The sequence below is a fragment of the Hyperolius riggenbachi genome, chromosome 10, assembly GCF_040937935.1.
Source record: "Hyperolius riggenbachi isolate aHypRig1 chromosome 10, aHypRig1.pri, whole genome shotgun sequence".
NCBI classification, from domain to species: domain Eukaryota; kingdom Metazoa; phylum Chordata; class Amphibia; order Anura; family Hyperoliidae; genus Hyperolius; species Hyperolius riggenbachi.
This window is the reverse complement of record NC_090655.1, coordinates 125,145,386-125,159,842: the sequence shown is the minus strand read 5'-3', so window position 1 is coordinate 125,159,842 and position 14,457 is coordinate 125,145,386. Positions and strand designations below refer to the sequence as shown.

Here is a 14,457-nt window from a genome sequence, read left to right as displayed (position 1 = left end):
ACCAGGTCCACCCGGTGTGGAGGAGTCTTTACCCAATTTCCTTGTTCTACGGAGAGTGACATCTTAGCTGCCCTGAGGGGACGAGCCTAAGTTCCCTTACTGCTGAATAAGTAGTTGCCTATCGGTAACCCATACTTGTGATTATAACGCATTACTCAATTAATTCAAACTACTTCACCATAGTGAGCTCTCGATCTCCATTTTTCTTTTGCATCCCCTAGATAGATTGTCTTCAGTTTTTTTGTCATTTAAAAATTTGACATGACCCAAGAACTGTCCGCAAGATGCTACAATAGTACCAAGCACAGTTTTATTGACAATTGCATCGCTCTGCCTATTTTTTTTTTTCTTTTTAGGTCTTTATACAGTAATGGCAGATACAGGGAATTGTGTGCACATTAAATTGCATAAATCTCATTACTTGGAAGATGTCACCCTGTTTTCAGTTACACTCATATACAAATATCAGGAGTTCTCATAGATTTATACATGATCTCTGGCTTGTACACATAGCAGATTATCTCATACATCAACTGGATCATGCAGAATTCCACACAGAACAGATTAATGGTTTTTCCATAACATAAAGGAATTTGCTAAGACTAGTAACTAATAACTTCCATTTGCTTTGTAGTGTCGATGAGGCGTAATCCTCTAGCAGGCTATGATGGTGGAAATGCAACAAAGACATGAACATGACAGCAAGCTGCCCCTTCCTTAATGTATACATTTTCCCTTGTATATAGTAATAGCTGGGTACTATAGAGGTTTTCTAGTGCCTGTATAACATGGACATCACTACCATGGTGTGACCTACAATAAAATAACCATTGACTTTGCATTGTCAGAATAAAAAATATTCCTATTAGGGCTTACTATTTCTTTCAACCAAAGCAGTCTACAGTTTAAAGGTGTCAAAGTTTAATGAGTGATATTTTTTCTTCTCTACACAACTTGAATATTAAACTTGAAATGATGATTAAAAACAGATTATCCAATTTTTGACAATAAGTATTGCAATATGTTGCTTAATTGAAAGGCCAGCAACGCCAAAAATGGGGTAGGTGTTTCCCTTCCTCTTGGTATGACAGTGCTTCAGGAACCAAGGGTTGTGTGCTTTTAAGACTGGGTTTATGTACATCCAGCCCTGACTGCTATCCTATGGCATTTGGTGTCCTATGGGGCTTGCTGACCTATGATATGTGAGACTTTGAAGTGCTGTAGTGAAAGGCATACAAGGAGGGGCAACCGGTGTAAAGTTGTGTAACTGGATGCTAGAGGTAGGGGATCTAACTAGTATATTATTCTTCAAGATTCAAATCATTGTAAATATGAGCTGTCTGTAAACCTGAAATCTGGGTCTTAAGTGCCATTTTCTTCAAAAAAAATCTGCATATAAGTACTGAATTTACAAAGCCATATCCTGTATTTTGTTATTTCTTTTTTTCTTTTCTTAGAGTGTGAAATATTCACAATGATTTTTATACAGGAGCGTAACAGAGCCCCGAGTATTGGACTGTGACACGCTAGTGCAAAACAAAAACAAAAACAGGAGGAAGAAAAATAAAAACCTAGAAGAAGGAACAATATATCAAGAGCGGCTTTCCTCGTGTAATCCTATGACATTCTCTTCCGTTTTCAGCACTTTGTTGTTGTTGGTTTTTTTTTTTTTTCGTTTTTGTTTTTATAGAAAATTGTCTATTTTAACTTTGTACAGACCTTCATGATAAAGCATAAAAACAGTATTTTATATATATATTTATATATTCATATATTTTATTATTTCATTTTATGTTCAGTCATTTGACTTTAAAATGACCTCCCGTCTCCTTTGAATTGATTGTTTTTCATGGGAACCGTGTTGTCTTGAGCTGCTGTGACATGCCAGCGCAACTGATAGAGCATAAGACGCGGGCGTCCCATCCGAGGCAGAAGGGTGTGTTGATGTCTACTGCTGGATCTCCCAAGAAGCATCATTAAGGAAACATTTCATTTTTTTTTCTTTTAGCTCCTCCAGTTCTCCAGTTGCCAAACATTTCAGAAAGGATCTGTCCATAGCCGATACTCAGTTGACCGTATTTTGAGGGGGAATGGTTGTCTTCAAAAATGTCTCCATATTTGTAATACATTTATTTCTGGAGTCTTAGAAAAGGGGTCCTGATGCTTTTGCATTGCTGTTTTCAACACAATAACACTGTGTAACATTTTTAACACTTTGCTGTCTTAAGGTCCCAAGTTCCGAAGTATAAATTAATTAATGGGCCTCTCGTTTGCAGCAAAAGGGCTTCAGAGTCAGAAGTGTTCGCTGGGTGTTTATTTAGCTATCAAAAGCAGAAAGTAATGAGGAGATTTTGTGGAAGAGAGGGAGTGAGGTTCAGCGTAAAGCAGCTGAGCAGGGTCAGTAGCTGTAGCAGAGTAATGGCAGGAGGCACAACGTAAGATGCTCTTCTTCCCAGCATGGTCATATTCACACTCGTACAATATGGATACCTAAGTTCTCACCCTGCAGTTTCATGTGATTTCCATGGTAACTAGTGGCGGTCATAGGCAGTGGCAGCAGTGGGAGGTGCGGAGCCCCTGGATGTGGCACTATAATAATAAGGGGAACCTGAAAGTTAACACAGGAGAAGAATGGACTGGTTGAAAGGATAACGAGTAAACAAAAACACTGGCACACAAATATAACAAAACAAAGTTAAAAGAAACTGCACTATTGACTGTATAACAATTTAATATTTTCTACCAAAAGTATTGAGTCTTGGGTAAAGAATGACTAGAAAAGCCAGGACCCCTCTATAGTCATTATCCATTGTGGTATCCTTGTGATCTTTGCATCTTATGCTCCCTCTGTCTGAAACTGGTTGAACAGACCTATCTACGTCAATGGGGCTCTTACAGCCAGAGGAGCAGAGCAAGAGGTAAAGATCATCAGGATAGTTCACAGAGGTGGACAACCCATGGTGGGACATTAACAATAACATGCAAGGCTTGATGTTCACCCAGCAGACATTAACTTACTGCCCATGTACTGTATGTCTAATGTAATTCTGTAAGGGTACAGTTTTAAATCACTTGGGAGTAAGTGCCCAATTTCTTTTCACTTGCCAAAACAGCTTTTTTTTAAGTTCTCCAATAAAAGAGTCTTATACAACTGTGTTTACTAAAAATGTTCTTCCTAACCCAGCCAACTGAAAACTATGGAACGAAATTCTGCTAACTTTCTCTTCATCTCATCAATTTTGATAAATCATTCTATCTGATAAAGTGGGTACTGTGTTCTAAAGCTTGCTCTGGATAACACTTAAAGGGAAGGTTCAGGGAGGGTGGGTAAAAAATAAAAATCAAATTCCACTTACCCGGGGCTTCCTCCAGCCCGTGGCAGGCAGGAGGTGCCCTCGCCGCCACTCTGCAGGCTCCCGGTGGTCTCCGGTGGCCGACCCGACCTGGCCAGGCCGGCTGCCAGGTCGGGCTCTTCTGCGCTCCAAGGCCCGGAACTTCTGCATCCCACGCCGGCGCTCTGACGTCATCGGACGTCCTCCGGGCTCTACTGCGCACGCTCAGAAGTACTGCGCATGCGCAGTAGAGCCTGGAGGATGTCCGATGACGTCAGCGCGCCGGCGTGGGACGCAGAAGTTCCGGGCCTTGGAGCGCAGAAGAGCCCGACCTGGCAGCCGGCCTGGCCAGGTCGTGTCGGCCACCGGAGACCACCGGAGCGGCGGTGAGGGCACCTCCTGCCTGCCACGGGCTGGAGGAAGCCCCGGGTAAGTGGAATTTGATTTTTATTTTTTACCCACCCTCCCTGAACCTTTCCTTTAACATACAGAGCAGCTGTCTTATGTCTGCATAAGCAGAGAACAGACAACAAGACTCATCAGAAGGGGGGAAGTGAGGAGGGAGTTTCCAGAGACATGGAGCAGACTCGCAAATCAACCTGTGGTTGGGTGAATTTCAACACAGTTTTCAGCCTGTTGACTTAGGAAGAAAAAAAGGAAAAACAGCAACAACAATATTAATAAACACTCTCTTTTAGGCTATAGTAATGGAGTCATATCCTTGGATCCACTTTATGGTCATTTTAAAAGCAGGCGACAGTTACTTAAAGAAAATATAAAGGCTAAATTATACAAGGGTCGTCCAGCTTGTCACATGACTGCAGAACTTCAGTGACTATTTGTTCAGCAGCATCAACATGAATCCACTTTTCCCTTCCACCAATTCTTCTTTATCTGATAATGAAGTATATTAATAATCTAACTGCTAAGTACATAGCATTGATATTGCTTGTAAATTACAGTCTAGCAAGAAATAAAGTAAGTGTTCACAAGATTGACTGTAAAACTCTAAGTAGTTTTAAAACTTTTGTGTATTTAAACTTAACTTTTCTTAAAATGGAGTCCTAACCAATAATGCAATACACTTTAACTATTTCTTTACCCCTTAGAGAGATACAGGCATGTCATCAAGCTTATATTTTAGTACAGGGGTAACTGAATTATTGATCTGGGCCTCATTGTAATTTATTTTAAACACACTGGTTACCAGTTAAGTTGTTACTCACTTAGTAATGCAGGGTTGCTGAACCTCCACGCTTCGTTGTATGTTGTATACTGTGGGTGACTGTAGGGATTTCCTGAAAATTCACTTCCTAGAAAGTCAATATATGAGAAAGACAAGTGTAGCTTAGTTATCACCGTCTGTCATGTACTGAACATCCATCTATTGCCAGACTTTGAACATTGAAAACCCTTCACGTCACATTTTCACTTGTACACCAGCTCTTAGTGGCAATTACCGTATGTGATTAGGAGGCTGATTCACAAAGCTTTCTTTTCTGTTGAATCATCTCACCTTACCTATTAACTCACAATTCATCTCTCCTTAAAGGACTTCCGAGGCCAAAAAGATGAAAATTACACAATACCTTTTATATATCTGAATCCACGGAGGACGTCCAGCGCGTCCTCCGCACCGTACCGCCGTCATTGCTGCCTTTCTCTTTCCCCCCTGGCTCGGCCCGACCCCACTGAACGGGTCGCAAAGGCTTCCACTACTAAGATGGCCGCCGCCTTGAGCCGCGGCTGCGCAGTACGCTTTGCCCTTAGTGCGACTGCGCAGCCTTCAGCCCGCCTCCCGCAGCGTACGGATTCCGTAATGCTGCCCAAGCGTATGTCCGTACGCTGCGGGAGGCGGGCTGAAGGCATGTCTATGCACTTTACTTCCAACCATCATCATGTGTCACCTTTAGACTTTGAAAGGCTAAGCGATTAGTGAGTGCTTGCTGTACTCTGGATAAATGTTATACCGTCTTTCCCCGAATATAAATCATCCTCTGAAAATAAGACCTAGCTCCTATTTCGAGTGTCCTCGAAATATAAGACATCCCCCGTAAATAAACCCTAGTGGCTGTGGACCAGGTGGGGAAATGTCGGCGCTGGGGTCCTGCCCACTTCTACCAGCTCCCCCCCCCCTGCCCGCCCGATCTCCATCCCACCCGCTCGCCCACTTTACCACATCTGGGCATCTGTACTGTGGACCAGGTGGGGACATGGTCGGCGCTGGGGTCCTGCTCACTTCACCCCGCCCGCCCGCCCCCGCTCGCTCGCTTTACCACTTCTGTGCATAGCTCCTGGCCCCTCCGTTACAAAGCTCGGATCCCTCCGTTGTTCATCCCTGGCATAATTCAAACCGCTGATCAGCGGTAAAAGGTACTGTAGTCCAGTAACAGCGCCGCCCTCTACAGGAAGTAAACAAAGATGACTTCCTGTATACGGCAGTGCTTACCGGACTGCATTAGCCGCCTTCAACGCTGATCAGCGGTTTGAATTATGCCAAGGATGAACAGCGGAGGGATCTGAGCTTTGTAACGGAGGGGCCAGGAGCCATGCACAGAAGTGGTAAAGCAAGCGGGCAGGTGGGCAGGTGAGGGATGGAATCTGCCTATATACAGGGGGGATCTGCCTATATACAGGGGGGATCTGCCTAGGGATCTGCCTATATACAGGGGGGATCTGCCTATATACAGGGGGGATCTGCCTATATACAGGGGGGATCTGCGTATATACAGGGGGCATCTGCCTATATACAGGGGGCATCTGCCTATATACAGGGGGATCTGCCTATATACAGGGGGATCTGCCTATATACAGGGGGGATCTGCCTAGGGATCTGCCTATATACAGGGGGGATCTGCCTATATACAGGGGGCATCTGCCTATATACAGGGGGCATATGCCTATATACAGGGGGCATCTGCCTATATACAGGGGGGATCTGCCTATATACAGGGGGGATCTGCCTATATACAGGGGGCATCTGCCAAAATACAGGGGGCATCTGCCTATATACAGGGGGATCTGCCTATGTACAGGGGGGATCTGCCTATATACAGGGGGGATCTGCCTAGGGATCTGCCTATATACAGTGGGGATCTGTCTATATACAGGGGGGATCTGCCTATATACAGGGGGCATCTGCCTATATACAGGGGGCATCTGCCTATATACAGGGGGGATCTGCCTATATACAGGGGGGATCTGGCCATATACAGGGGAAACCTGTCTATATACAGGGGGATCTGGCCATATACCGAGGGATCTGCTTGTATACAGAGGGAATATGACTAAATACTAAAAGGGGATCTAGCTACCCCCACAAAATATAAGACCTCCCCGAAAATAAGCCCTAGCACATATTTTGAATGAAAAATTAATATAAGACAGTGTCTTATTTTCGGGGAAACACGGTATTATGTGGGGGAAACACATCAGGAATTACAACACAGGGTTTTATTCTGTCTTCATTTTAATTTAATCGCTATTAGGAGATGGAGATTAGGAGATGACTTACGTTCAGAAAGACATTTCTCTCTGTTGTTTTTTTTCTCTCAGTATAAATTTAAGGCCCTGGTCACCCTCTCAGATGTTTCATTGTTCATGAAGCTGAATAGAGGACTATGCCATTATTTGCACAGTTTTCCTATTTGATGCAGCCGCTCCTGAGAAAGTCTGTTTGGAAATGTCAGTAACTTGGCCCAGTATCCATCGACAAGTTTATTTTCACTTCAGATTCCCTTTACGGCCTCTGACACAGGAGACCAGGGTTCTAATCTCGGCTCTTCCTGATCAGCACCTATTCAGTAAGAAGACCTTGGGCAAGTTTCCCTTACACTGCTACTGCCTACTGAGCGCCCCCTAGTGGTTGCAGCCCTGGCACTTTGAGTCCGCCAGTAGAAAAGCACAATTTAAATGTTCTGTTCTCTGTGTGTGAAATGGCAAGAGTTCACTTTATACAAAGGTAAAATAGCCAGTTAATGCAGATGATGCAATGCATTTCTCATCCGTTCTATGTCAGACATGAGACGTAAACAAGCACATGCTATCATTGCATCTGGCTATAAGTGTGTGTGTGTGTGTTGTTTGTGCCTGTGTATGTGCGTTTTGTGTGAGCGCCTAATGCTGGGGGAGCTGACAGCGGACACTGGAAAGTGTTTATTGACGAGAAGTGAAAGCATGCATATAGGAGGATAATGAGCTTTTGAGCTGAACTGTGACCAAGAGGAACTGAGCTATCTCTTTCCCTGATCACTAATGAAACAAGTGTAATTTCCTCATCAGCATTGAATTTTATTTCCATACTCCCCTATCTGTTCACCGGGCCGCAAGCCCTTTTCAGCAGTTCACTGCGCCCATCGGGACTCCTTTTCCTCTAAGTTCTGCAATAATGTCTCCAGAGAATACTCCGGTGTATTAGGGAGGAGAGTGTAAGGGCTGAAAAATATAGACCTGTTCTACATCTTTATGCAATGTCATTTAATGGAGCATTCAGTCTTACTTGTGTTATATATCTGGGAATAAATAAACGGGGGCATTAATGCATTGTCAGAGCTGTGTCCAGCAAAACTGCTTTTCTACACCTGAAAAGTAAACTGTATCTATCATAGGCACCCGCTCTTTCTTATAAGCACATGCTAAAAATAGACAGAAATGAAGAGTTTAAGGTTGTATGCACTATGGGTCTAGTGAAGATGATCATATCTTATCAGTGCTGTGTGCATTACTTGTTCTCATGTTTGCTTTAAACATCCTATATTAGATCATCATATCTGAACAACTGATCACTCAGGTTTCTTTGTGTTTGCTGCAAACAGCCAATCAGATGCACAGATTTTTTTTGTACAGAAATGTCTCTGAGTCCGATTAAATGAGACTGATTCATTAAACTTATCTTATGAATTACATTACATAATTTCCACCTCAACTACAAGGAGAGATGATTTGTGAGATAAGCAGATCAGGAGAGCTAATTCATGAGATAAACAGTTAGGGCCCGTCTCCACCAGCCACCGCACGGCTGCGAGACGCACGGCGGCACTTCCGGGTCTGCGGGAACGCAGGCGAATCCCAGAAGCCGTGCCATGCACGGCTATGGGATTCGCAGCCTCCCGCGTGAAAACTGTGGGCAGCGTCGGCCAAATCGCTAGGGTAAGCGATTTGCCTGCGGGGAAACTCTGCGGATTCGGAGTGAAAACCGATCCAGTGGAAACAGGCCCTAAAGGAGAGATAAAGTCATTTGGAACCATTGATTAAAATAAAAAACAGATACTTACCTAAGGAAAGGGAAGGCTCTGGGTTCTAATGAGCCTTCCCTCTCCTCTCCCGGTGCTCTCGGTGCAGCTCAGGATCCCCCTTTTGAATCCCTCACTGCGGGGGACTTCAGAAGTCTTCGGGAGCTGAGTCCAGACAGGCGGCCTCATACTGCACACACGGGAGAGTGTGAGAGCCCCAAAGACTCCCTTCGGCGGCGGAGTGAGCAGTATTTGACTAATTTAGGGAGATCCTGCACTGGAACAGGCACCGGGAGAGGAGAGGGGAGGCTCATTAGGACCCAGAGCCTTCCTTCTCCTTGGGTAAGTATCTAGTTTTATATTTAAATCATTGGGTCCAATGACTTTAAAGGTACGTACACACGCACTACTAGATGCAACGACGGGTCCGCCGGACTCTCCCGCTGGGCGGTCTTTAGCCGACAGTATGCGCGTGTGTACGCGCTGTCGGCGGACTGATAAGGCTGTTTCTGTTCTGAAACAGCCTTATCAGTCCGCCAACAGCGCGTACACACGCCCTGTCGTGGCTGGCGGTAGTGCGTGTGTACGCACCTTTAGACATCAGGAAAGCTAAATAATGAGATGAGTCAGATTAGGAGAGATAAGTCATGAGATAAACGGATAAGGGCATTGATTCAGGTAGCCCTGGTTAAACCGTCCTTGGTGTAATATCACAAAGCAGGTGGTTCCGGCGCACGGCGCTCAGTGCCAAAACTAGATGCCACCAAAGCAGTAATGTTATACTGCGTGAAGCATGTAAGAGTTCAGTGGTTCCAGTGATCGCCGGACCCCGAATTACTTCTGCCTCTGAGTTGCTACGATTCAGATGGGGAATAGTATTTAACGCCGCCGGAGATTTGAGCAACGGCAGGGTGAGTCATTATTCGGCTCACCCTGCGCCCAGCTCATCAGCGGCATACTTATCTGTATGCCAGTATTACCGGTACTAACTTCAATAGAGCACTGCGTGTTTAACAATTTAAATGACTTGGTACATTGGTAACACAAGCATTGCTATGGTAACATGCGTTACGCTACTAACGTAACCTGCATTACCATAGCACTGCTCATGTCACCTACTTACTGTGTAAGTTTCCCAATGTGCAGTACTCTGCTTCAGCTTGTACTGATAATATTGCCTTGTACTAGGTGTACACGGCAGTTTTACTGGCACTATGTGACTCAAGGCAGAGGAGAGAAAAACAGTTCACTGAATACGTTTTGTGAATCAACCTCATGTTCAAAGTGTACAGAGAGAAACTCACTGCTCTCCACTAGAGAGGGTCAACAAGATGCTAAGGATTCTGGCTTGGAATGAAAATGTAATCTAACTTGTATGCAGCTGGGGCTGGTCCAATCAAAGCTGTATAGAATTGGTATTACATTTACATGCAAACTGGAATTATTGGTATCTGAGTGAGCATCACTACTCTTCACTGCACATGTCTTTTATTCATCAGCCCAAATATAAAACATAGATAGAAAGCATCTACTGTATGATTATATTATAGTACTGACACACAAAGTGATAACATAGTCCACCAAGCACAATGGAATCTCATGTTTAGGATAAACCAATGAGTCAAGTCTTCCGTGTACGTTCAGACTATTCTGTAGGAGATCTCGCTATATCTTGGGCAGATTACTTGCTTTTTACACACATAGCAAGTACATTTTGCAATGCAAATCACAGCTGTGAGCAGCAGTTGAGCTCCAGCTATAGGTTTGGATTGGAACGCATAGCTCCTGCCGGCTCCAGAGATTGTTTGCAGGCTTCAGAGCTCAGCTTCATTTTGATTTCAGCTTCACCCCAGTTCCAGAAACTTGTGTCTGTTTCCACAACTGGGACAGGATTTCTGGAACGGTCACAAAGGCCCAGGCCTTAGTCAGATGCTGCCTAAACCGGTAACAGTAAAAAAGGGCGCAGGAGGCTAGTGGACAAATCGGGCGCCGCCATTCACTCCCATAATAAATATCGTTTAATGGGCGCCCGATAGGAAAAAAGGGCGCCGGAGAAAAATAACGTTTTAAAAGCGGCGCCCGGAGACTTAATGTTTTATTACTGCTTCTCATGATTACACATTATTTAATGATTTATACATTTTTTAATATTATTTTTAAACGAAAAACAGTACAATATTTTTTTCAAACACTATTTTTAAACGAAAAACAGTACAATTTTTTTTTTTTTTTACATTATTTTTAAACGAAAAAACCGCACAATATGTTTTTGAAACTTTATTAATGCTTATCACAGGGGGGTCTTAGGTTTAGGCACCAACAGGGGGGTCTTAGGTTTAGGCACCAACAGGGGGGTCTTAGGTTTAGGCACCAACAGGGGGGTCTTAGGTTTAGGCACCAACAGGGGGGTCTTAGGTTTAGGCACCAACAGGGGGGTCTTAGGTTTAGGCACCAACAGGGGGTCTTAGGTTTAGGCACTAACAGGGGGGGTCTTAGGTTTAGGCACCAACAGGGGGGTCTTAGGTTTAGGCACTAACAGGGGGGTCTAGGGGTTAGGGGTAGGTACAGGGAGGGTTACTTAGGCACCAACAGGGGGGGTCTTAGGTTTAGGCATCAACAGGGGGGTCTAGGGGTTAGGGGTAGGTACAGGGAGGGTTACTTAGTAAATTTTTTTTTAAACGTTATTATACGTTTCACTATTTAAACGAAAGATTAACGTTTTTACAATTGCCGATTTAATGCACATTATTTAATGATTTATAACTTTATAAAACATTAATTTTAAACGAAATACAGTACAATACATTTTTAAACGTTATCCATGCTTATCGTTTAAAACCCCGCGCCCTTTTTTCCCAGCGCCCCTTTTTAACGTACGCGCCTAAACCAGCAGTTGGACATGGAAGAGGTGTTACTAAATATGGAAGAGGAAGCTACAGGTTATGGCTGCAATTGGGGAAGAACAAAAACTAATTGTGAGTTGCTGCCAAAGGAAGCTGCATACGAAAGTGAGGCTGTAGTACAGGATGTCACATGTGTGGAGGGGGCTGCACATGAAATGGGGGGCTGCTGCACATGGGAAGGAAGCAACAAGAGAGTTGGCCTAGGGGCCTATGAAGCTTTGGAGCTCAGCTAACCTTATTACCAGTTAGTAAACTAAGGTGAACATCTATGCTTATTCCATTGAAGAGGCCTCTAGCTTGTCTCCTGTCTCTTTGGTTCTTACATATGATATCCACTATGCTTGGAAGATTATCATATAGCTTACAATATTAGCATGCAATCTCTTATGAAGCTGCATAGACATGCTGAGAGCCCATCTATGATATACAATTAAGCTTGATTAAATAACGTATTACAGACGCTGCCCCCCATTTGGCTAAGAATATCATTAGCATGTGAATGCTTTGCTTCATAGTAGCTGCATTGGACAACATGAGATGACAGGCAGAAAACACAACAGACAGATATGCACATTGTGCTAGACTCACCACTCCCAGTCCTGCAGTGAAACAGACAAGGTTTAGAGCTGGACAGACATGAGCAGCACTCCACAGGCTGGACCGAATGGTGGACCGAAACGTTGGTGCCTGTCAATGCAGTGATAATGAGATGCCTCTTTCCTGCCAGTGACCTGTGGAGTGCTGCATACTATGTGTGTACAGCCTAAACACTAACTAGTGGCATGTCTATAGAGATGTGAGTGAAAGCCTTGCTGTAGGTGGAAGCATGTCAACCCACTGCCCCTGCTTGTCATTACTATCAGCTGATGTATTAGAGTTCCTATAGACTGCAAGGATCATTCCATGTCACTCACTGACCTAATGCTACAATGAATCCAGCTATAGTGTGCCATCTTTATATATTGCATGTATACTGTATATGTACCAAAATTAAAGTACCGGTAGTTTGTATTTAATAACTATGGAAATAATAATGCAAACTGTGCCCATTGGGCTAATCTTCAAGCAGTCACTTATGTAGTTATCTTACTATTTGTCTTTCTAATATGATTGAAATGCTTCTTTATAATGCCTTTTAGTGTATTTATGAGTATGTACCTGTGTATGTATAGATAGTAGATGATGTAGCTACTGTGAACTGAACTAAAAAATGTATTGTTGTAAAAGTCACTATATGTGTCTAATAATGTTAATATTGCAATTAATATAATCACTAGTGTAAAGTCAAGACTTACCGGGTACCATTCCAGCTAGGGTTGAGGTTGGGTAGCTGCCTTGTCCTGTAGGGGGGACGTGAGGAGGGTAGCCGGGCAGGGTTGTACTTGTCATGTCGCGACCTAAGGTTAAAAGAACACATTTTTACTAAGAGTTAAAAAAAATTAATCTCATTCTATAGAACAGTACATTAGAAGCTCCATTATCTGACACTACGGGGATAGGTATATACAGGATAAATCACATTTCTGGTTGTTTGAGAGTTGCTATAGTATAGGCCTAACTAATACGGTACCATACCTCTTGCTATACCCACACCATAAACTCTGTATTAAGGTTCAAATACAGTAATTAAAAACAAATCAAGACAAATAAAGACAAACAACTTAATGTAACACAAGTTTATTACTGAATAACAAACATACTGTCGGAATAGCTTTACGCATCCTGCAAAGCCGGAATTGGTTTTCTGGTTGCTTGAGAGTTCTGATTAGCCGAGTTGTGGTTAACTGAGAGTTTACTTTATATATGTTTATATATTACTAACGCCTTTATGAAATGTTTTTTGTTCTCAAGATCTTCTGAAGACAGGTTCATCCATCCATACTGCATCTGTGCGAGCATGGACTCGCGCGTCCGCAGTATGCATCCACACGAGTACTTCCAAAATGTTTTTGACCTGGAGGTTGAATAATTTTTACTGGGGGACAAGAAAGCTCTTTGGGACTCTGGGATCCAGAGGCTTCCCTCTTCTTAGGTGAATATCTAACTCATGCATAGTTACATTCATATTATCTTCATTGAAAAAGGCAATGCATCCATCATGTTAGCCCTCTTAAACCTCACTTCACCTCAGTCCAGAGGAAATAAATGCCACTAGGGCAAAAACTAACTTTCTGATTGGATGAAGGTATAGACTTACCACACTTAGCAATCAAGCATCCAAACCTTTTTATAAATGTGAATATATTTGTCACAATTAACGGTACTTCTTGTGGTAAGATATTCTACATTTGAACCACCTTTACTGCAAAGAACCCCTTTTTTATGACCTTAGTATGGGAAAAGCACTTATTCCGCACGTAGAATGCACTCTCCATTCACGCACATTCAGCACCTTATCCTTCAACCTGCTACAAGAACACTAGTTTGTATGCCTCAGAACTCTGTGTCCACACTGTCAGCATACATGCTGTGTATATTACATACTATAGGAGAAAGTAATTTAACATGAATAAAAGAAAGAATGGTCACTGATATCCGATTCCAAGAACTTTAGGAACTCCATCAACTATTGCACAAGGTACAAATACAGCACATGGTTATTAAGAAAATGTTTACCGTGTTGTAATGTATGTCTTGAAATGTTCAAGTGCATCATTTTTCTTAAAGCGGATCCGAGATGAAAAACTAACTTTAACAAGTAACTTGTCTATATATCTTATCTAAAGTTTAGATAGTTTACGCAGCAAATATAGCTGCAAACAGCTTTAATAGAAAATGATTATTTCTTCCTGTGATACAATGACAGCAGCCATGTTGTTTGTAAACATTACACAGAGGCAGGCTTATCTGTATCTTGATCACTAAGCCTGTGAAAAAAACCTAATCCCCCTCCTCCCTCCGCCTCTGAAATCAATGGCTAGTAACACCTTCTCCTCCTCCTGCCGAGACTGAGCTCCCATGAGCCATTGCTACTGCCAAGGCTCTCTGAAA

The 14,457-nt window shown here is 43.1% G+C and overlaps 1 protein-coding gene across 12 annotated transcripts in view; it reads right to left on the bottom strand.

The window, feature by feature from the left end:
* Positions 1–298: 298 nt before the first annotated feature.
* Positions 299–14,457, bottom strand: part of PAX2 (paired box 2) — a 122,068-nt gene continuing 107,909 nt past the window's right edge. For 4 of the 12 annotated variants that reach the window (XM_068257909.1, XM_068257904.1, XM_068257906.1 and 1 more), the window contains 4 exons: positions 12,762–12,863; positions 12,055–12,153; positions 4,559–4,645; positions 299–2,589 (listed from right to left, as the gene is read on the bottom strand). In XM_068257909.1, coding sequence (XP_068114010.1) covers positions 2,468–2,589; positions 4,559–4,645; positions 12,055–12,153; positions 12,762–12,863 — 410 coding nt within the window. In that variant the 3' untranslated portion in view covers positions 299–2,467. Of the gene's footprint in view, positions 2,609–4,558; positions 4,646–12,054; positions 12,154–12,761; positions 12,864–14,457 lie in introns of all 12 variants that reach the window. The other 8 variants (XM_068257900.1, XM_068257905.1, XM_068257901.1 and 5 more) reach the window with 3 other exon arrangements.